We start from the raw sequence: 24,001 nt of genomic DNA on the forward strand, positions 1-24,001 counted from the left end.
CTGGGAACCCCCCTCAGTGACAGGGGACAGACCGAGACTGAGGCCGAGGACAGTGTCTGCAGCAGAGACAACGCCGAGCAGGGGGTCCACTCCGACCCCCACTGTGTGCTGCGATCCAGGGTTAGTGCCAGTGCGACCCAGGTGCTTTTTAACAGTAAAAACTTTTAGAAGCTCAACCTTCAAACATCAAGTTGACAGAGCAATTATATTTAGCTTACTGCTCAGTAATGATTTGATTTCACAGAATTTGAAAACGCAGACCTCAATGTGGCTTAAACCTTATCACGACATTTGTGAGCGAAAGAGGTATGGGACGCCTACGACTCAGAATTACAGGAGCAGATTATAAAGTTCTAGATGCCAGACGTGTTTTCCGCTCACTGAGCAACGGTGACACCGTCGGCCACAAACCCGATCCAAGCAAAGGGAGAGTCCCCTGCCACGTTCTGTGGTCTCGGAACCAGAGACGGCCGGGCCCTTCCCTGCCCCCCCCCCCCCGTAAGGAGCCAGAGCGAACGTGCCGACGGCCTGGGGTGCGGAGGAACGCCCGCTGCGGCGAGACGGCACAGGCTACCTCCACGACAGGACGTCACTGTGATGACGGGACGTCACTGTGATGGCGGCACTTCTGTGCCCAGTTTCATCTTCTGCCTACAGACACGTCTCAGGGGCGACCCGGACCCCGAGTAAGTCAGGGCGTGTTCTTCTGACACAAGCAGCGCCGCCCCACGGAGGCCCCCAGCGGCCCGCTGCGCTCGGACACCGCCAGCCCATCACAGGGAGACCCGCAGAACCAGCCCGAGCAGGTGACGTGGCTCCAGGGCGGCCACGCCGCCAGGAGGGTCCACCCGAGGTCACCCGCCCGCACCCTCCGCATCGGGACTTCAGACCCTCGCCCCAGAGAAAGGAAGCGCCTGCCATTTCCACGAGGAGCTTCGTCAAAACCTCGTCCTGCAAACTGTTATTTAACAGAAATGGCACAGATGCCATTTTACCACATTTGGGAACTCAAAAGCTTACCCTTGGCAAGTACTGCCATGGAAGCTCATCGGAAATTTTCATTCTAATGTGTGTAATTTCCTTCATATGAAAATCTCAAAAGACAGCTCTGTGGCCCTGGGTAAAAGCAGGCTATCTCATTTGATCCGTGTTGCCACCGAACCCAACAGGAAATGCCACGTGACAAGTTTCTTTAACTCTTAAGGGAAACAAAGAACTGACTAGGCAGGGAAGACTTCCCGGGCTAAGTTTAGACCAGCTGCCGGGGCGGGGAGTGCCCACACAACCTCCCTCCCCACCCCCCCCCCCTGTCCCCCCCCCCACAGGGAGCGACACTGCAGATCCGGGCGGTGGGAGGCGCAGGCCCGACGGAGGTGCCTCCACCCGGCGATGGATGAGGGGCCACGAGTGGCGTCCCCAGAGTGAGGGGACAACACGGGCGGGACAAAGGCAGCCGGTGCGTGAACAGAGGATGGCTGGGAACTTTCCGGGGGGAAGGGAAGACACCCGTCCACAGACTGGAGAGCCCAGCGAGCACCCAGCGGGACACAGGGAGGAGGAGCGGCTGGGGGGGGGCGGGGAGGGGGGGGCAGACAGTCCCCACCGCTGCCAAGTAGCACCATGGAGGCAGAGAGAGAGTAAAGTGAAGGTGGCACGTAGAAATCCACACACAGGTGACAGGTGAGTTTTTTCACGAAGGCCGGCCATGCAAAAACCTAGACACTTCTGAACAAAGATGGGCATTACACAAAAACTAAAGAGGAAATTCTGACAGAGGAATCATGCTACATGGAAGGTCTGAAACGCAAGACAAAACGCAGAACAAAACCATGGACGATTATCAAAACGAGGAGGGAATGCACAGACGGTGTTCGGGGGCTTCGGGACGACCGGAGCGAGGACAAACGGCGAACCGGCCCGAGGTCAGCGGCGGTGAGCGAAGCCGACCGCTGCGAGGTGATGGGTAACGGGAGCGACTCACTCCAGACTTCGGCAAATTAAAACTGACGCTTCTAACCTCTAGGATAACCACCGGAAGAACAGAAACCCTTCGCAAATGTCCCGAGTACTAGGGAAAAAGGTGAAATTATTAAAAAAATACAGTGTAAGAAAGAAGTATGCAGGAAAGGTCAAGTCATGCTGAAAATGCAGAACAAGCAATAGTTCTGGCCAAAAGCGTAACAGCACCGCACAACCGCGCACGCGCAACAGTGACCCGAGCCCGCGGGATCAAACGCCGTGTTGTTTGCAGGAGACACGCGCACGGAAACACGCAAGGGCACACGCACACGCAGGGGCGCTGACGGCGCAGAGACGAAAGACGCGCCGCGCGCACTGGGGCCAGCGGCGCTGCTCCACCCACACAAACGGAGCAGAGTGCAACGCAAGGAGCCTCGGAGGAGACAGAGAAAGTCGCTTCACAGCGAAAACCGCGAAGTTCAGCGGGGACGCGCCCGCACCAACGCCGCACAAGCACGCGACGCCCAGACCGACCGGCTCCCGAGGGAGAGCGGGAAAGCGGCCGCGCGCACAGGACTGACCCGAGGGTTCCACGCCACGCGGACCGGCCGCCAGGAGAGGCCGCGAGGAAGTCCGGCGGGGTGCGCGGCCCCGGGACCCCCAGGCCGGCCACCGCGAGCCCCCGCGCCGACGCGCCAGGCCCCGCCCCCCACGCGGCCTGGGCGGGTCCGCGCCCCACACCAGGGGAGGACGCGAGGCGCGGGCTCGGCCGGCCGCCCAGGGAACCGAACTCGAGCGGGAAGCTCGAGCGTCCGGGTGAACTGCTGGCCGTGGGCCCAGGAAGAGCTCGCGGCGGAAGCCAGACGCGCTCTGTCGGGGGGCAGCCGCGGAACCCTGGGCGCGGCCCCGGCGAGAGCGGACCGCGGGAGCTGCGCGTCCGTCTGGAGGAGTCCCGGCAGTGGAAGCCCCGGCCCGCCTCAACCAAGCGGCAGAGGGCTCGGGCGGGGCCGGGAGCCGAGGCCCGTTCCCACGGCCACGCGGGGCGAGCCGCCGCGGAAGGGCTCGAGGGCTCGGGTGCAGCCCACAGGCTCCCAAACGCCCTAAGTCGCAAAACCGACTCAAGAAAACGTAAAAACCCTGAAACCAAGGTTTCTGGCGGAAGTCACCTGTTCCAGCCGGAGCTGTCCAAGAAACGCAGGTGCGCCACCGCAGGTGCGCCACGCAGACGCCAGCGCCGCCCCGCGCCCCTCCCCCGCTCGGGTGCCCGGGAGCGGGCGCTCGCGGCCGGAAACACAAGGTCTGCGCGTGCGCGGAGAGCAGGCGAGGGCCGCAGAGGGGGCGCGCGGGGAACCCCGCGAGGCGGGCGAGAGCGCGAGTGTCCCGGCCCAGCCCCCCGCTGCCCCCCCGCCCCCAGCGCCAGGCTCGGGCAGGACCGGGGCCACCGAGTCCGCTCAGCGCGCCTAGACGTTCAAGAACAGAAACGGAAGAGACGAAAGGGCCTCAAAACCGCGCTCCCGACGTAAAAACGACCCCCGGCGAGGCGCGGGGGGCCTCCGACCGCGGCGGAGGTGCGCTCCCGGCGGCGTGGCCGTGACTGCCGACACCCCGCCCCGCGGACTCGGGTGGGCAGCGGTCAGCAGTGGGCTGGAGCTGGCGCGTTTGGTCGTCGTGCAGAAACCGGCTGCACCTGCCCGTGGCCGCAGCCCGTGCGGAGGAGGCCGTCCTCCCGAAGACGGCCGGCCTGGACAGCAGCGCCCGCCGACCGCCGCGTCCCCGGGGCGGCTGGAAAGCAGGCCGCGCGCGGGCGCCACGCGGAGGCTGCTCCACGGCCCAGCAGGGGCCCGGGGCCGCGCATGGCAGAACCCGGTGGGGCTCGTCCTGTCGGCCTTGGCGCCCTCCCGCGGCGTGGAAACCAGGCGGCCGTCACTGCCTCGGGAATGGACAGGCAGGGGCCGCGCAGGCGACCCCGGCCGGCCCCACGTCCGCGGGCCCGAGTCCGCCTGACAGGGCGCGAAGACGACCAGAGGGAGAACCAGGCGAAAACGTCCCTCAGGCCACAAACCACTCCTTCTCAGGTCGGAGGCCACCGCACCGCGGGGCCGGGGGGAGGCCCCCTTACACGAAGCAGAGCGATCCCTGCCCGCAGAACGTCGCCCACGCGAAGCGCGTGGCTGGCTCCCATGTGTCCTCGCTGGCCGAGCGAGACCCCGCCTCTGAGACTGCGGGACCGCCAGAGCCACGCAGGCCCGGGGCCTCGCTCACCCCGAAGCCCTCGCTCCGCTGCCCAGCCGTGCCACAGCCCGGACACCCGACGGCTTCTCCCCCAACGGCTTGCCCCGTGGGCCGCGCCCCTCCCCTCTGGGCCATGCAGCGCGCTGCTGCCCTCACAGCCACCCCAGGGCCTCTCCGGGTCTCCGCATGTCCGGCGACAGCCGAGTGGCCCCAGGAGCCGCCTGCCTATGGTTTCGGGTGCCCGCAGCCGGCCCCGCACGTCCTTCTGCACACGCTCTGCACCGCGGGCCAGGGCCACTGGGCGGGCCGGCAGGTTCGCGCCCACTTGAACCGCCGTGGACTGGTGCCCACGTCGCCCGGCGCTGAGATGGTCCGCTCTCCGTGAACGGTGAGTGGGGGGCTCGGGGCGGAGCCTTGGGTGTCCAGGCGGCGGGCGGAAGGGTGGTCAAGGGCATGGAGCCCGCCCCCAGACCCAGACGCCCCCGCCGAGGCTCGTCACCCACGGGGCTGCACTGGAGCGTGAAAAACTCTGACCCCGCATGGATGAGGCAGTGTTTACGGCTGGGATGTGAATGGACTTTTTTTTTTTATATGTATTATTTTCAGAGAGAGGAGGAGGGAGGGAGGTAGAGGGGGAGAGAAACATCGTGTTGCCTCTCGTGCGCCGCCTGCTGGGGACCTGACCCACAACCCAGGCTTGTGCCCCTACTGGGGATTGAACCTGCGACCCTTTGGATCAAAGGCTGGAGCTCAGTGCATGGAGCCGCACCAGCCAGGGCCGCAAGGGACTCGCACAGGCAAAGGGGCGAAAATGAAAGAGACAAGGAACCGCGGGCTCCGGCCCGAGGGCGCCCACATGTCCTGTGAAGAACCCACAGTCAGTCTGCCGTTGGCCACGAGGGACACAGATGCTTCGGGGAATGTGCTTTCGTGTCAGTTAGAAAAGCAAGAGTTAAATCTTGTCGTATTTTACACGAAAGACAAAGTAAATTCTATCAGGTGACTCAAACATTTTATTCTGTAACGAAAAACCTTATAAAAACAGCTTCACTTTCTTAAATTTAAAAAGCTGTTTAGGAGTGTTAGGTCGGTAGAGGAAAAAGCACTTTCCAGAGTTGCACACTTTGCAAAACAAGAAAATATGTTAAAATCTTTGGTTAAACTGGAAAGCATATTTAGCAAATACTGGAATATATTATCCATCATATTTCCAGGAAACTGTGCAAAGGGAAACAAGCGTGGCTGAATCCCATGTAAACCGCTCCCGAGTGTGCCGCCCGTCCCCCGCCCAGGGGCGTAGCCTGCGTCCCCCCCCCCCCGGAGGAGGCGGCCTCCCAGTGGAGTGCGCCCCGGCACGCTGCCGCCGGGCGGCGGCCGTGTCTGGGGAGTCTCCGCACGCTCAGACTCCCCGACGTTCGACTGTGGACTGAAACACGGGACGGAAACAGACTCTCAGCCTGAAAAAGGGTGTGTTCGCGCTGGTGCACCTGCGCGGGCCCCCGCACACTCGTGCGTGGAAGGGTGTGCACACATCCGCGAGCCCCTGCAGGGCTGCTCAGGGCTCAGTGAGATGACGCTTCCGGCCTTCTGTTGTTATCAGGTCTCGTCTAATTTTTAGTACAAACGTACATATTTCAAATATAAAACAATGAAAATCAGTTTTAGTTTTAAAATGCTCACGCATTAACTGTCCTAACTGGAATCAATTCTTTGTTACTTTGGTAAAGGGGAAAGTGTCAAGTCTGTTCATATTATCATTTTACTGAAGAAAGAAATTGGAGACAGTGCACAGAAATGAAGTATTTCATTCAGAAACCGCGAGAGGCGTGCACACTGCTTAATGGCTCCCACCGGGTGCGGGGAGGAAGGCCCTGGAGGAGGGAGGCACAGAGCTCTCCCCGGGCCTCTGCGTGCGTCGTGCCGTGATGCGGCCACGAAGGCGACATCACACACGTGGCAGAACGGGCGGAAGCGGCAGCAGTGAGGAGAAACAAGACCGGAGAAAAGACGTTTGCTCCGCGGAGACAGGTGCAGGAGAGCCCGGCAGCTGCGGGACAGGAAGCGTGTGCACACCTGTGCGTGAGGCCCAGGGACGCCACAGTGCCCTCACCGTGATGCGGGGGGAGGAGGAGACTCAGCCGTGACACGGACGGAGAACGGCGGTCTGCAGATGAAAAGGCATGCTTCCACCTCTGTGCCTAATACTTGCACATGGTTTTACTCCGTTTTCTGTTACAGAAGATTGCCATTCTGGATTCGCACTTCGCGCACGACTTACTAGGATTTAACTGCTCATTCACATGAAATTTCCAAACGTATATATTAAGGGTATCTTTTAAAAATATCCTTTGTGGAAATATTTTAAGATGGACTAACGTACACTTATTGTAAATATCAGTCTTTGATGAAAAGCATCTGATACTATATGTCTCCCAGTCTCGAGTGAGATGGGCTCTCATGCTTAGAAGACGGCCTCACCCAGCGTTTTATCGGACTTGACAGGCACAGTACACGGTCTCTGGAATACAGAGGACCTGAACATGTCGGCGACCGCGTGCAGACCCAAGGGCACCGGAAACAAACGTGTGTCAGCAGTCAACTACAGCTGCTGTATTAGATTCAGATTTACGTCTTGTCTCTCCTCCCACTTGTTGAAGATTATATTATCAATACATTCATACAAGATAAGATATCAGATTTCTAGATTATTCTAACAAAACTGGCTCCTACACATTGTTTTCTGTGGAATGATTCCTAAGGATTCAGCAGAGCTCTGGACTCCTTCCTTCTGACCTTTGTGTGGACAATTTCTTTCATGTTGAGAAACAAATTTCCATTTCAAATTTCCATGAAATCACATGCAATTAAACTAGACATTTGTTTCACCGTAAGTCTTCCACCTACCTTATGGGGATGATGTAGGAGAAGAGGAGGAGGAACCGAAAAAGATTGCGATACCACGGCCCAGCAAAGCCTTGTAAGGTTACCATGACAACCGAGAGGGCAACCAGAGCCAGAAACAGCGCTTTGGTCAGCTGATTGAGCTCAGTGTCCAACAAGCCCACCTGAAAGGGAAACAGGGAATTAGGGCAGAAGCATAACGCTCCTAACAACACATCTGGACACGAGCGACGACACCTGTACGTTGTCTTTTGCAACAGCCCTCATTAGGATGAAATGCAAAACTGTGTTGACTCTGGTTTTCTCCCGGGAAGCCCCTCAGAGACAGAGGTAGGCAGGATTCCTGAGAACAAGTCACGCTCCCACGGCGTGTCCAGGCAGGTGTGCTAGTCCGAGAGTCCAGCCTCGGAGACTCAGGTGCTTCTCTGCGTGGTGGTGGTGGTGTGACCGCTCGTGGGAACACCCGAGACAGGACGCAATGGGCCCAGCAGAGCTGGGGGTGTGGTCAGCTCTTGGGAGAGCGGGTGTACGTTTTCCCTGCACCGCTCTGACAGGTACCGAGGCTGCACGCACCCTCCGCCCCACGGATTTCCTTCAGCTCCAGGCCCCCGAGAACAGGAAGGGGTGTCTGCCATCCCTGTCTGCCGAAAGCCTCTCTGCAAAGAACTCCTAATTAAGAAGAAAAGCAACAGATAGAGCAGCGAGGCTGCAATGAGACACTGTGTATTGTGATTTGCACAAATCCTACACTTGAGAGTCTCCCAGGAAGGCACACCACACGCATGTGCGTTCTGTGGACCACTGACGAGCTGAGCAAAAGGGGTGTGAAAATTATGTCAGTGAGATTCAGGTCAGTTTTTGTTGTGTTCTGTGTAGAAGCAGCGGCCCAAACGCCTTCCACTTCACCCCCCGAGAGAACACCGCGCTTCTGAGGAGCACAACCCCCGCTCTGAGCTCCGGCAACGCGGGTGGAGTCTTCCCCTTTGCTCAGTGTCACCTTGGAAGGACCACCGCGCGAGGCAGTGTGCACGGTGGAGGGGCCTGGGCTGTGGAGAAGGTGTGCAGTCCAGGCAGAGGGAAGAGGCAGGCCCCCTGCTGGGCCAGGAGGCCTGGCTGCCCAGCCCGAGGGAGCAGGGACCGGGTTCAGGCAGTGCCTTGCTAACAAGGATTTGGGTTCCGTGACATGATGCAGAGCTCCAGGCAGAAGGTAAGCTTAGATGCATGTCATCATCATCCTCATCATCATCAAAACTGTGGACCTGAGTCTTGGCTTACACACCGAGTGACCCTGGGAATGTCCTCACACTCTTTAGGCCTCACTTTCCTCATTGTAAGCTGGCACCACCCGGCTTACAGAGGCCCTGGGGAGGCCTGGCCTGGGGGCTCCCCAGGGGCTGCCGGGGGGCACAGCACGCCTGCACACAGCTGCTCACGCATGATTTGTGTGACCCGAGCAGAAGACGGCATTCACGTCAGGCCATCTGAGTTTCTCCTGATTCTGGTATGAATTTTAAAAAAGAGCAATTAAAAAAGAAAACAAAATTTCAAAACTTTGATTAAAAAACTAGATTTAAAAAATTTGAGAATTACTGAACTGTTAACTTGTTTTATTTTATAGTACTTTTGCAAATCCAAAACTTTGGCCAATAAAAAGCTAGCCTCTTCCACATTTCATGCATTTAGTTTACATATGTTTTGGATTAATATTTGCCACAAACTCTCATGGGAATGTCAAACCTGTAGTTAGAGAGAAAACAGAAAATTTTGTCACATATTCCATTTAGTTGTGAAGAAAATTCATCACACAAATAAAGGGAAATGTCTATATAATTTCACTAAACTCAAAGGTCATGAAAAATGGGTAAACTGTGAGATCTTACCCACAGGAAACAGCCAATCCAGCAGAAAAAATAACATGAACACCAGCAACAAACACTATTATAAAGAGTCACCGAACAGAAGGCCTCCTCCCTAACCAGCTCACGGACTCACTTCTGAGGACTGGCGACCAGCCCTGCCGCTGGCGGGCACATCGCGGCCTTGAAACACAGGGCAGGGACAATGGGGGTGGGCACTGGGACTCCCCGTGACGGACGTCCGCCTGCAGCCTGGGGTCTGCTGGCCCTGCAGAGTCCCCACGCAGGCCTGGCAGCTGCGGGGACTCCTCGGGTGGGGGTGGGTCTGTGCGGGCCCCGCCCCCACAGGCCATACCCCCGAGCCCCGCACCCCTGCTCCCCGGTCGCTGCGGGACAGCAGAGGAAGCCCCAGGCCCGCGAGATGTGGTCTCCTGGGTCACTTCGTGCGCAGACTCCTGACTCGGGGCACGGGGAACCTCACTACCGGGTCCACAGGCGCTTCCCCCGCCTGTCGGCATGACAGCCGGTGAAGCCCGCCCCCTCAGTTTTCAGCAGGGCCCCCCGCCCCGCAGGAAGGCCCACCGCACTCTCTGGATTGCCTGCTGGCAGCCGCCCCAGCCGGTACCCGCGGGCGGGGGCCCACGGCGGCGGCGGGGCCCTCGGCAGCCCACGGATCAGCCCTGCTCACAAAGCGGCGCGGCAAGGACAAACACCTTGCCATTTCCGCCCCTTCAACTACTACATAGTTTATGCTTGAATTATGGAGAAAAATGGGGTTTTGGATTAAAATGAAGAAAAATTAAGGCAGGGAAGTAGAGCATGTTTCAAAGCCTGGCTCCTGCCGCTGTGACAAAGGCGGCCCAAGTCTCAGGCCCGCTGAGGGTCGGATGAAGTCATTACTCATTCAGTCAGGAAAAAAGACTCAATTACCTCGACCTAAAGATGCTATCAATGAATGCAAAGTGCATATTTTACTCTATTCATCCAAATCCCATTAAAAAGTGAAAGGAATGATTTAATCGGGCCTTCCAGAGTTGGTCTTCTTTCTGTAATAAAATAAAGGATCACTGTCTTGCAGAACGTATACCCAGTGCCGCACACTTTCCCGGCATCAGAGCCGTGAAAGCGGGAGTGCAGGGACAGAGCAGCCAGGAGCCGGCACAGCGTTCCCTCTGGAAACGCGCACAGCGGCTGCCAGTCCAGGGGCAGCGGCGCGTGGACACGCGGACACGCCGGTGCGAGCACCCGCACACTGGCCGCCGTGGGGGCCGTGCCAGGCAAGACCCAGCCCTGCCCTCCCACGGTCCCTGCGTCCCTGCACGGAGCCTATTCTGAGCCGGGGCGGGTCTTCCCCGGAACGTAACTGCAACCAAGCTACAGCACGTCCGTGGTCTTCATCTTTCTCGCCAGCTCTGACAAACAGTGAGAAGTAGATACATTTCAGCTCATGTTTTTTAAAGTCAACTTTCAGTTAGTAGTTAATTTTTATACTCATTTCCCTAAAACACCTTTTAAAGTTTCTTCAAATCATCTAAAATGCAATCTAGACTCTTGGAAACTACTCAATATAAAAATTAGTGAACTTATAAAGTTACAGATTCTGTACAGGTGGTGGTAACTTGGGTTTTCACGTGAACCTCTTCTTTAAAATATTTCCTGGAACACTGAACAGACCAGATATCTTTTGTTATGACTGCAGAACCTTTCCACCCATAAAATATATTAATAATCACTTGAAGTAATTATGATTGTATAAGGAAAGGTAAATTAAGTACACTAGGAAGTAATTTTCAATATTTGTTGTAATTTCTTAGTAAAGCAAATTGTCTTCTACTTGTCATAATATTTGTTTTATTTGAAACAACTGTGATAACAAAATTAAATACGCTACTGGAAATTTTAATCTCTAAGGGAAAATTTGTGCATAATGTCTAAGACACGACAATGGTTCTGCAAAGGGGCTGTTCTAGGATAATGAGCACAATAATTGCCTGTATAATCTAAAATGCCGCTAATGGCAGCGATCACAAATCCACTTAGCTCCTCTTTAATTTATGTACCAAGTTTTAAACAGCTAATGGCGCTCAGGAAAATAATGGTTTGCACCAACAATAAAGGGTAAATATGGTATTCTCCCCCTAATCGAGGAAAGGTCAGGCCAGTGTTTGGACGCACGGGGGACAAATAAGACCCCACCTTGCATCTGGGACCCAGCACCCGTCCGTCTCGGCTGGGCCTGGCCCTGCTGCCACGTCCCCAGGGGACCAATGTGCACACCAAACTGCAACCAAGTCTCACGTGATAAAACTTCCCAGAACCACTACCTGGGACACAGGCACGCGCACCCCTAGCTGCTGATCCTATGGTATTAACATCGTGCACATTAACATGTGAACATCAACATACTTTTACCACTCCTTTAAAACTCACACTTAACCTAATTGTTACACGAAAACATTTTAGAACAGCAAAATAAGATGCAAAATGTCAGAAAGCCAACTTAAACTCTTACAGAAAGCTGAGTATTATTATTCTGTCTTACATTTTCCCTGTAAACACACGACAAGTTGAAAACCAGAAGAGCCTCCAGTCCAGCAGCTAATTCACGCAGGAGGACTCCACACAGCAGCAGCAGCACGGTGTTGTAATGAAAGATGATTCAGGGAAAATAGCATCGCCACCAAGGCTATTTACCTTTCAGCAGGTGAGCTACCCTCAACCAGCGAATTGGCTGCTGCCACGCAGAATTTGGACCGGGACTCCAAACTGACACAGGGCCACATTCCGACGCGACTGAAACTCCTACACAAAGCACAGGACTCCTCTCAAACGTCCCTGAAGCAAACCAGCCTTCTATTTTCCACTTTACTAGAATATTAAACAGCAACACAACAAAAATAAGTAACTTGAAGACCTTCAAATAACTCCTAAATCTTGGAGCAACCACTTTTTCAAAATAAAAGTATTTTTAAGTGATGCCAGACCGTCTTTTTCCCTCCTTTTCAGTTTATGCATGGGCTCCTTTTGGGATACGAACCACACGGTGTGGCCCACACCGATCCGCCTGCAGGCGGCCCAACGTGAGCTGAGCCTGAGCCGTGAGCCCTTTCCGCCCAGTGATGTGCGAAATAGGCGTAGCTTTGAGCTGTTCTCAGCTGCTGGCTCCATAACCTGCCCTTTAAATGCTGCCTGAGTAAGTATTGGTATGACAATTCTTAATGCTGCAATAAATCACCTTCATTTAAAAAAATCAAAGTCCGTACTTACACAGTCAACACTTTAAAGTCTAATCTGAAAGAATATTTCATACCCTACATTTTTACCTTCCGACAAATTCTGCCAGACTAGTCTACATTCAGCACTTAAGGGTTTTTCTTGCTTACAATATAGTTATTAAGATGTTTTTTCTTTGAACACTTGGCATTTTGAAAGAAGACGGAGCTGCTGTATTTTTACGCAAACAAAGACGTGTCACCGCAAGGCACAGCTGCTCAACGAGGAGGGCAAGCTGCTCCCCACGTCAGTGTGAGAGCCGGGGGGACGGGAAATGGTTCACGCAAGGGTGGTGCTGCCCTGCCCACCCACTCAGGACACTCAGGACAGCGCGCTGCCAGACCCTTCATCAGCCGGCCTGCAACACACACGTTAGTGGGCGAAATTACTCCTCAAATTCGCAAACACACCGCCTGCTAAGTTTGAAGAGGCTCTGTGGACGCACAGGGAGGCTCTCCTCAACCTGCTCACCGTCCCGGTCACTTGGGGGACTTCAACACGGGCCTCTGTGTTCACTGGGACACGTGTCCACGCAGCAGAACACTTCCCGTAATTGTCCAAGTGCCATGAAACAGCACGTTTCTATAAACATGCTCACACAGCCCCCCCTCGGACTGGCTTTTGCACACACGTTCACGTTCAAGCAGGACAATTGATCAGGCCGGCCACTGTCTGACGGCCTCTCGGTGGTGTCTGAGCCTTTGTCAGAGGACCACCAATGTACCAGACGTCATCAGGTTTAAAACAATACAGTGATGTAAAAATAAAGTGGTAACCTACTTTTTTGTTTAGTAATTATTATAAATTACTTCAAATATTCTCAACTGTGACACAACAAAGCCAAATTTAAAACAAAAATAAGTATGCACAAATATGCAAAACAGTGTGAAAAGTGTGTGGAAATTTAATTTGTTCTCTCTGTACACAAATGGCATTAAAACCCAGCGCTGAGCCCTGGCTCGTGTGACTCAGGGGACTGAGCACCAGCCTGTGAACCAAAGGGTTGCTGGTTGAATTCCTAGTCCAGGGCACGTACCTGGGTTGCAGGCCAGGTCCCCAGTGGGTGGCAGGTAAGAGACAACCACACACTGGTGTTTCTCTCCCTCTCTTTCTCCTTCCCTTCCCCTCCCTCTAGAAATAAATAAAATCTTTAAGTAAAAAAACAACATTTAAAAAAAGCCCAGCACTGAATATTAAGAAAACCCCACGACTGTCTGACACACGGTCCTCCTGATCCTATTTTACAATAGTGCACACAGCTGACTTGAAAAGTAGGGGCAGAGAGGAGACCAAACCATGCAAATAACGACCATTCCAGCACTCTACAGAATACAGTCCGAGGTCACTGCAATCGTCACGTTTGGTGTCGGCATTTTGTTGTGGTTTTTACAGTAGCATTTCTCAGGCTGGGAAAAGAAAGCCAAGGCAAACGTGACATGGGGTGGCTTGGCCAGCAGAGGGCGCTCAAGTTTGACGATTCTTTTTTCTAAATTGTGAAAACCTGCTTTTGGTGACGGGGACCTTAGATCTAATTCCACCAATTCAGTATATTTAAGACATTTTTTAAACAAAAGGAGCAACCCTAAAAATCTATTTTCTCATGCAAAATTCAAGACAGACGTCTCAGAGAGCAGTACACTCGATTACATACGGGGGGGGGGGGGACATCCTGAGTGAAAACCACTGTCCTGCACGGAAGTGCGTGGAAGGCCGTGGCACCCGCAGTCCTACAGGCGGTCACCCCACAGGGACAGAGCCGCGGCTCTGAAAATCTCTGAACTCACAGGAATTGTGGTAACAGCTCCCCTTAACGGTTTCAAGACCCCGCATGTGTATACATGTACATTTACCTTACTGTCGTAACAATGTAGGAAGCTGTCCATGTTAAATGGTTTTGCAAGACGACCCACCCATTTAAAATAATGACCACGCTAACCTAAGCGACCCCCGACACCAGAAACCCCCACATCCGTATCATTCATATGAGAGACACTTGAGGCCAGGTGTTTGGATTTGGGTTTCGATTTAATTCAGTTACATAAGTGACTTACACTGGTAACTTTTATTATGTTTTAACAGATATTCCTGAATCCCGGCCACCTGCAAGTAGGGAGCCCAGGTGCGCAGGGACAGGCCGGGGACTTGGGCCGCTCGGGGCTTCTCCAGACCCCTGGGAACCCTCCGATCCCCAGCAGTGTGAGAAACAGACCGTCCCAATCATTCCCCTGAGCGGTGCGGGTGTTTTTAAAGGAAGGCTTCCATGACGAATCCCAGAATTTGTAGCGGGCGCAGCGAGAGAAAGGGGCGGACAGGCCGCCGAGCGGGCGCACACCTCCCTCTGGGGGGCAGGTGCACGTGTGTCTGCGTTTCCTCCGGAACGTGGCAAGTCCTTCCTGTTAGAGATCTTGTGTGTGCTCTATAAACACCCTTAAACACGTCCTTAAAATATTCCCTTAAGTAATTCATAAAATACGTGACTGGATGGAGTGGTCTTGTCTTTTCAAGTAACGTGCGCACAGTCAGAACACTGCTGTGCTGCTGAAACGTGGGGGCCGGGTGCTCCGCCGGGGTCTCACTGAGCACAGCCGGGGCCTCCAGGGCCGGGGCCTGGAGCTCGGGGCGGAGGGGGCACCTCCCCCCAGGGAGTCCCCTGGGTTCTCCCCAAAGGGCCGAGACGGCGTTCCCTGCCCCCGCGGCCCAGGAGGGCTCGGAGCTGCTGCCCCCCGACGTCAGAGGGCTGGGCCGCAGAAGAGGGGGCTGGCCTGGAGCGCGCCCTCCCCACAGAGAGGCTGTGTGGCCACTGCCCAGGAGACTTGTTTATAACGGGAGCGGCGTGGATCGAATTTCAGAAAAGGGGAATGGCTACGTTTTTATTAGTGAATGTCACTAATTTACAACGTACCTTTAATTTCTAGTCCTAGATTCTGTTCATAAGAGGTCACGACACAGATGAGTTTCTATAATAAAGTCAGAAATCTGTGTGGTGATTTGTTTCAAAACGCCGCCGTCTCACGTCTAACTGGGGTGCGCCAGCAGATGCTAAGTAGTTCGTGGTCCGTGTGAGGGGACTCACTAAACAGTGGCTACTGCTGTTTTCATGTGGCAGGTGCCACAGGTCTGGGCCCTTTAAGGACTGCTGTGGTCAAGTGTGAGACACGGCATTATGAATCCGCTCTTCTGAGTGAGTAACAGTATCTTGGGGCGCAGTGGGGGACAATTAGCCGGAAAATTCCGCAGTTCGTAATTGCCCTGGTGGGCAGGCTTCTGGCTCAGCATGTGCCCCACATCCGTTTCCTGTGGGTGGCTCCCCGAGAATCCGCCCTGGACCAGGAAGCTCACAAAGTGTCACCAAGGCTGTGCTGTGTCACCATCGCCTTTGGTGTGCTGTGGTTTATTGAGTAAATGTGCGGGAATTTATGGACCATATAAGGTCCTCACCCCAATCTCCCGATACCTGGCACCTATCACTGCGCAAAGGCACGTGACGGTGTTTTTAAATCAAGCGTCATTAGCTGCCTTGACGAGGCCCGTCACCAGGAGGTTCACCGGAACCCGAATCTCCATGGCAGTCGCCGGGTCCGCGCCATTTCCTCACACAAAGTGCGCGTCACCTGTGTCTGATCACACTGAAGACACGTGGAGACACACACATGCTGGCCAGGGTGCGAAACACCGTGGAGTTGCTATTGCCTGGAACACAGCGATGAGGCCCTGCCCCAGCGCACGCCCACATAAGCAGCCGCGCACCCAAGGCAGGTGCAGCAAACACCGCCACGTTCAGGGAGTTCCGGCAGAACGGCAGGAAGCACCGAGCAGGATGGAAACTGCATCCATTTTGGTTTTCAGGATCCGTGGTTCTCATGATGTGCATCCTTTTGTTTTGTAACAAAAACAGAATTTTGCAGCTTTCCAGAAGAGTTTAAATGATAAACATAATAGGGTTGAATAAACTTTTCATCTTGCTTTGTATTATTAAAACTATCTTTAAAGAGGTTTATTACTGGTATCTTGGCAAAATGTAACAGTATTTTAAACCATCTAAAATTTTTGTGTTACTTTATGTCTTCAAAGACATTTTATGAACCATTTCATACTTAATGGCTTGTAAGCAATCCCAAGAGTTGGGAATTGTGAAAAGTTGCCCAGATTGACAGATAAAGTGAAAAGGTCTGTATTAATTTCCAAATAAAGAAATGCGTGGCGTGGTATCTCCCGATGATTATACTCTGAAGTACCAATTAGAACGCGTCAGAAACTAGAGCAAGTTGACACTCTGCAATAAAGCAAATCATTTCCAGTTGGAGGGGCAGAAAATGTTAATATGCAGCGTTCAGGACTGCAAGAATCTTTGTAAAAGGAAGCAGCTAATCAGGTTTAATGATGCATGTCAGGAAGCCGCAGTCTGTAGGGAAACACAGCTGGCTTCATTTGGTAAACTATTTGATATACACATCTTTCCCGTCCACGGTTATCAGCTGTGCCAGTGCCACAGGGCACCGCGCAGCCTCCAACCGGGGCAGCCTTCTCGACCTCCGAGTTACGAGTGAGATCTACGAGCGTGGCGCCAGGGGCCCCGGCCCCGACGCACGCTCGTCCATGCACGGGGTCGTCTGGGAGATGTGGGGTGACCTTCGGGCCCTCATGGGCCACTAACTGCTGGAACCATGAAAACAAATCATAAAAGAGACAAAACACTTGGATTTAGTGAACTAGTAACCTTCACAAATGGTCACCGTCTTCCACACCTCGTGTGTTAAAGTGCAAACGAACCCAAACACTTCCACTGAGAGGCCAACAGCCTGCAGTCCCCTTTCCCAGGCCTCCGCCGGAGGACTGGGTGTGCAGGTGACAGCAATTAGCAGCAGATGACAGCAGCGCCGGCTCTGCACCAGATGGCAGCTCAGGGTCACCGGGAGCCCGCACGGCGTCCGCACGGGAGCCGGTGTGAGGCGGCACCACACTCACGAGCTCTCAGACGCCCATTAATTACCCATCCTCCAGGAGACAGCGGCTGGGCCGCAGCCCCGGTGGCTGAAGCCCTCGGAGACACTCACTCCAGATGCGATCACGCGGGCTGGCTGGGGGACACCGGCGGGCCCCGGCACAACGGGGAGGCCGCCCTGAACTGAAGGGGAGCAGGTTCCGTAATCAGGGAACCGTCTCGGGGCAAACAACACGCAACAGGTCCCCCCCCCCCCACGAAGACCGTTGCTTGTGGCTGACGCGAGAGAGCCACAAGGAAGGCTCTGGCCGCGGCGGGGACCGAGGGCGGCCGGGTCAGCGGGGGGCGCGGAGCCTCCTCAAGGGGGTCCCAGGGCCGGCGGGGGGGCAGGGAGGCAGCGGCTGCGCCACCCGACCCTGTGGGCTGGCCCCAGTCGGGAGCTGGCGTCAGAAAAGGCTTCAGACAGACGCACAAAGATGCGTCACCAGTTTCCTTCCACGAGGTGAATCCCACGCCACTCACTCACGTGGAGCGGCTCCCTCTGGGGTTTAACTTGTGCGTAACTGGTTCTCTTCTGACCCCCACGACCCAGCCACTTCCGACCGAACGCTTCCCACTCCCCCAGGTGTGTCAGGGCCGTTCTGTGCTGGCCTCCTGTCGCCACCAGGGGGCCCCGTTCTGGTCTGCTGGGCCAGTGCAGGGGGGTGGGTGGGTGTGTGGAGGGGGGCCCCACTCCCCGCCCTACCTGCCCCGGTGCCTGCACGCGAGCTCGGGCCGGGGCTCCCGCCAGCTCCCACTCCCTCGGTCGGGCAGCCCTGAGGGTCCCGGATGGGCTCGCCGCGGACCAGCCCAACCTCAGGAGGACCGTCCAGGTCCCCTCGGTCGCCCCTTGCTCTCCTCCGCCCCCTGCGGCCGACGTCCCGGCAGCTCCGGAGACTGCCCAGCTGAGGGCACCCAGCCGCCCTCGAGGTCAGGGCCACAGGGGCTTCTGGTCCCGACTCCCGCCTCAGACCCCTCGTGCACCCCCTGCCCCGGCGTGGGCCCCGGTCCTCGGACCCTGACTCCGGGGGGCCCCGTGGGGCCCCTGTTTCCGAGGCACGGCCTCTGCCCCACGAAGCCAGCGTGGCCGGGGGCACGGAGCTGTGCCCCCTGCAACTCCCCACCTGCTGGCGCCAGGAGCGCCCCGGGGGCCGGGCGGGGCAGTGTCCCCGGCACAGGACACAAGCCTCGGCGTGCGAAGTGCGCCTCTGTGTCTGCGGAACGAGTCCCGGACGCTCCGTTTCACGGATGTCGTGTGACCGCATCCCAGGGAGCGCGTCACAACCAGGAATGAGTGTTTCGGATGTGAGTGACCCGCACCCCAAAGTGCGCTGCTGGCTTCCCGGGTGGAGGCCCCCACAGGCCACTTCCTGGGGCGCCCTGTGCCGCCCTCCTCGGGCTGCGCTCCCCGCCTGCTGCCAGCACCCCCAGGTGTGCGCCAGGGTCCATCTCCCCCCACACCTGTCGGTCCCCGGGCGACAAGGGTCGCGTCTGCTTTAACGGGACCTGCTCCCGCGCCAGCGACACGCCCCGAGGGACAGGCAGGCCCACGTCCAGGTCTTCTCCGTGTCGAGAACCCCGAGTTCCCCGAGCCGGAGGAGGAGGAGCACGCGTCACACCCGGCGTCCCTCCCTCCGGAGCTCGAGGAAGAGCCACACCCAGAACGCGCGCCCAGCCTGAGCCTGTCCTCGCGGAACCCGCCGCGCGGAAGCAGCAGCAGCGAGAGGCCCGGCACAGCGAAGCCGGTCTGGGCTACAGCGCGAGCTGCACGCACACGGCCGCAGACCCACCAGGGCTGGGCAGCAGGTCACCGGCGGGCGCTGCGGTGCCCTCGCGGCGTGACAGGAGGGCCGCCGAGCCCCGCCCCGTGGGCCCCGAGCACCTGCCGCGGGGGCATCCGCAGAGCAGCCGCCACGCGCTCCCTGCTGCACGTCCCGAGCAGCCTGCAGCCACTCTGGGGGGGGATGACTAGCTTGCCCTCGCTGCTCTGAACACCTGGACGCGGGGCGTCCTTCCCGAGCAGCGTGCACCTCGCTCCCCCCGCGGCGCCCCGACTCCCAGGGAGCAGACCGGGCCACAGCCTGCGGCCCCGCCCGACTCAAGGGCGTGGAAGTGCAGCGGTGCCGGGAGCTCGGGAACCTGAGCGTGTCCAAGCACGCACATCCACCTCTTTGGCTTCAGTTCATCAGCAACCACAACTGTTTCCAAAGCTGTCAGGACCCTGCCCACAGCGCTGCGCTCCACAGAGCACCTCGAGCACGAGCTGACTGCCGGTGGGCCGCCAGGGAGGCCCGCACCGCAGCCCCCGACGTTCCCCTCCAGCCCGGAGCCCGCAGCCGCCCCACTGCTGCCATGGCCACCCCGAGTGCGGGCACACACCTCATCTTCCATGGAAATTAACCCTTGGGAGCAGCCATTTTTCTTTACATTGTCTGGAATTTAAAACATATTAAATGAATCCCCTGTGAAAATTCTGTTCTCTGTATTGTGTGTTTCAGACTATATCTTACGGCTATGAAACAATTCTTGTAATTGTAATAAAAAAACAAACTACTGGAGACTTCCGGCCAAGATGGAGGTGTAGGTAGACACACTGCGCCTCCTCGCACAACCAAGACAGGGACACCGACAATTTAGAAACAGAGTAACAACCAGAACTGACAGAAAACTGAACTGTATGGAAGTCGGACAACCACACAGTTCGAATAGACACGTTCATCGAGACCGGTAGGAGGGGCGGCCGGGCCGAGAGGGGTCGAGGCACAAAGAGCAGTGGGACCAGGGTGTAAGGCATCCTGGGCGTGCAAGACCGCAGTGGGCGGACCCTGGGCGTGGGGTGGCAAGCGGCAGACCCAGCGAGGCAGCGACTGTGAAGCAAGGCACTGAGCACAACCCAGGGTCCCAGTGCTGGGAAACAGAGCCCCGGGGCACTGACTGAGAACACCTGTGGGGGCTGAGGCCGAGGGAGAGACTCCCAGCCTCACAGGAGAGTTCCTTGGAGAGACCCACGGGGTCCTAGAGCGTGGACAAGCCCACCCATACGGGAATCAGCACCAGAAGGGCCCAGTTTGCTTGGGGAAGCAGCGGAAGGGACTGAAGTCCGACAGGGAGAGGAGCAGGCGCCATTGTTCCCTCGTGGACCCCGCCCCCACATACAGCGTCACAACCCAGCGACGGGGTTGCCCCGCCCTGGTGAGCGCCTAAGGCTCTGCCCCTCATAAGTAACAGGAGCAACAAGACAAAAAAAAAAAAAAATGGCCCAAATGGAAGAACAGATCAAAGTTCCACAGAAAATACAACCAAGTGACAAAGAGATATCCAACCTATCAGATGCACAGTTCAAAGCACTGGTGATCAGGATGCTCACAGAATTGGTTCAATTTGGTTGCTAATTAGGTGAAAAAATGAAGGCTACGCTAAGTGAAATGAAGGAAAATACGCAGGGAACCAACAGTGATGGGAAGAAAACTGGGACTCAAATCAATGGAGTAGACTAGAAGGAAGAAAGAAACAACCAAACAGAAAAGAATGGAGAAATAAGAATTTAAAGAAACGAGGAGAAGCTTAGGAACCTCCAGGACAGCTTTAAACATTCTAACATCCGAATTATAGGGGTGCCAGAAGGGGAAGAGGAAGAGCAAGAAATTGAAAAGTTATTTGAACAAATAATGAAGGAGAACTTCCCCAATCTGGCAAAGGAAATAGACTTCCAGGAAGTTCAGGAAGCTCAGAGAGTCCCAAAGAAGTTGAACCCAAGAAGAAACACACCAAGGCACGTAATAATTACATTAGCCAAGGTAAAAATGAAGGAGAGAATCCTAGAAGCAGCAGGAGATAAGGAGACAGTTACCTACGAAGGAGTTCCCATCAGACTGTCAGCTGATTTCTCATAAGAGGCTTTACAGGCAAGAAGGGGCTGGAAAGAGGTATTCCAAGTCATGAAAGACAAGGACCTATATCTCAGATTACTCTATCCAGCAAAGCTCTCATTTAGAATAGAAGGGCAGATCAAGTGCTTCTCAGATAAGGTCAAGTTAAAGGAGTTCATCATCACCAAGCCTTTATTTTATGAAATGTTAAAGGGACTTATCTAAGAAAAAGAAGTTAAAAAACATGTACAGTAAAATGATAGTAAACTCACAATTATTAATAACCACACCTAAAACAAAAACAAACTAAAAAACAACTAGAACAGGAACAGAACCACAGAAATGGAGATCACATGGAGGGTTATCAATAGGGGAGTGGGAGGAGAGGGGGAAAAGGTACGGAGAATAAGTAGCATAGATGGTGGGTAGAAAATAGACCTGGGGAGGGTAAGAATAGTTTAGGAAATGGAGAAGCCAAAGAACTTACATGTATGACCCATGGACATGCACTAAAGGGGAGGATGTGGGTGGGAGGGGGTGTGCAGGGTGGAGGGGAGTGGAGGGGGGGAAATGGGACAACTGTAATAGCATAATCAATAAACCATATTTTAAAAAATAAATAAAAGTGCTAGGGTGAAAGCTTTTTAAACTCAAACTTTTCATATAAATAATCCCTCTCCTTTACCTGTTTTGCAAGAATACATTTTCGTGGTCTAATAGATTTGTTTAAAAAACAGGAATAAACCAAAAAGGACTGCTCTTTACAGTTCTCCGACAGTGTCTTCCTGCCTGTCGAGAAAATCAGACCTTCCCAGGAGAGGAGCCGGTGAACCCAGGAGCCCGGGTGCTGCCGGCCGCCGTGCCCCACGCCCCCCTGGCTGCCACCCCCTCTCCTGCCTTTCTCCTCCGTCCAAACAGAACACCACCAGCCCTGCTGCTCAGCCAGGAGGGGGCGAGCCTTCAGTGCACGGGCCCGGACTGCGGGAGGGGCTCTCATCGGCCTCGTTTTGGCACAGACTCCAACTGAGCAAGAGGAGCCTCACACTCCGAACCAGCGTCTAAAGCTGAAAATATTTACTATTCAAAAAGGAAACTATTTAAAAAATTAAGGGGTGCTGTGCCTGCATGCAACCCCGGCAAAAGAAAGTGCCCGCACTGTAATATTTTAATGGACCCAACGCAACCTAAGAAATATCAACAGACTGACGTTTCAGAACAGGAAGCTCGTCTGCCAACGGCCTCGGCACTCCCACCTGGGAGCGCGCGGAGCCGGGCCCTCCGCGTTCCGTTCCCCGCAGACGCCCTCGCCACCCAGCCTCGACTCACACAATGGCAAGCAGCCCGTCCGCCTGTCACGAGACGCCTGAGTGTCGTTTTATTAGGAACACAAACCGATGTGCCCGAGGGACCGCAATAACCGCTTGCAGCAATTTGCGTTGCCGTTTCATCCCGCCGCTCCGGCTCCGAGCCACTTACTGTTATGAGTGGCGTGGAAATGGCAGCCTGTCACAATGGATTCTTCCTAACCTTCCGCAGGAGTTTTTTTCCTCTTAAATGGAATCAAGTGTCATCTTATTAAACATATCTCGAGCCCAGTTTATAAAGCAGTCCATTACCCAAGCTGCACTCCTTATAATTTAAACTTTCACCAAATATTACTGTAAAAGTAATGTCTTACTAATAAAAACTTTTGATTTGTTCAAAGTTCTAAAACAAGATCTTCACGTTGGTGTAGACCCACCTCCCTGCTTCACGTCTGCCCCAGGGCACGGGAGGGGAGAGCACTCACCTGGAGAAGGGCTCCAAGCACCCCCTCCCCGCCCCCGGCCCCCCCCCAGAACGCTCCCTCCCACTGCAGGGCGTTCCCACACCCTTCCCATCCCCCTTCCCATCCCCGAGTCAGGATGGAGCACACCCCCTCTTACAGAAGCACTCTGATAAACTTCTGCAGTGTGAGTGGAGCACATCCTGATGATCTAACATTAGCAAGCTGGGTTTCAAGGTCCGATTTCAAAGGCCAGTCTAAAGGGACGAACTCTGACCCTCTGTGCGCCTCAGGTCGTTGTGGCGCAGAGCAGGAGTCACAGAGCAGGACACGCAGCTATGGCAGCAGCCAGAGAAAAATGCACCCTTGGAATAAAGTGGAACAATAGCTGTTCACTCCAGTTTTAGGTATATGAATAATCATATTTTTCTGTTTGACGTTTTCTTTTAAAAGGCAGGTAGAGCCCTTGCCGGTTTGGCTCAGTGGATTGAGCACTGGCCTTTGATCCAAAGGGTCGCCAGTTTGATTCCCAATCAGGGCACATGCCTGGGTTGCAAGCCAAGTCCCCAGTAGGGGGTGCACAAGAGGCAACAACACATTGATGGTTCTCTCCCTCTTTCCCTCCCCCCCTCCCCTCTCTCTAAAAACAAATAAAATCTTAAAAAAGAGAACTGAAGAAAAGAAGGCTTGGCACATCAGCCGAAGAGAATGCCAAGTTTAAAAATATGTCGTTTTATGAAGCAACCTAAAATACTCAAATCGCACCACCCGCCTGCTCAGCCCGGGAGGTCAGTGTATGAAGCCCCAGGGCTAGTCCTGGGGGCGCTCAGCGCCACCAGTGGGAGGTCGGACAGCCTCAGGGCCCCAGCGGAAAGGCTGGGGCATCCCAGACAGACAGCCTGTCCCTGCTCCCACGACTCCTGTCAGGATGGGGGCCCCAGGGGCTGAGCAAGCACATGAAAGGCACTGGCCACTGGAGGAGCAGGTCTGCAGGTGCGAGGCTGTCGAGTGGCAAAGGGAGGACTTAAATCCAGGTGTGCAAACTTCAGAGGGGCCTTCCTGTCACAAGGTGCATTCTGCCAGCCACAAGGAAACCTAGAAGCCATTTCGAAAACCGGCGGCTGGAAGAAGAAGGGAGGGTGGAGCAGTGCGGCGGCTCGGCCCA

At 55.3% G+C, this 24,001-nt stretch overlaps 1 protein-coding gene and 1 long non-coding RNA gene across 2 annotated transcripts in view; one reads left to right on the forward strand and one right to left on the reverse strand.

The window, feature by feature from the left end:
• The window catches only part of ATP9B (ATPase phospholipid transporting 9B (putative)), a 100,934-nt gene that overhangs the window by 32,233 nt on the left and 44,700 nt on the right, over nucleotides 1-24,001 (reverse strand). The window contains 1 exon segment of the mRNA XM_028524805.2: nucleotides 7,096-7,256. Coding sequence (XP_028380606.1) covers nucleotides 7,096-7,256 — 161 coding nt within the window.
• Nucleotides 12,645-23,359, forward strand: LOC118496923. The gene is made up of 3 exons (XR_004899478.1): nucleotides 12,645-12,656; nucleotides 23,088-23,091; nucleotides 23,147-23,359. It is a non-coding gene; the product is annotated as an uncharacterized LOC118496923 (long non-coding RNA).

The sequence above is a fragment of the Phyllostomus discolor genome, chromosome 9, assembly GCF_004126475.2.
Source record: "Phyllostomus discolor isolate MPI-MPIP mPhyDis1 chromosome 9, mPhyDis1.pri.v3, whole genome shotgun sequence".
NCBI lineage: Eukaryota > Metazoa > Chordata > Mammalia > Chiroptera > Phyllostomidae > Phyllostomus > Phyllostomus discolor.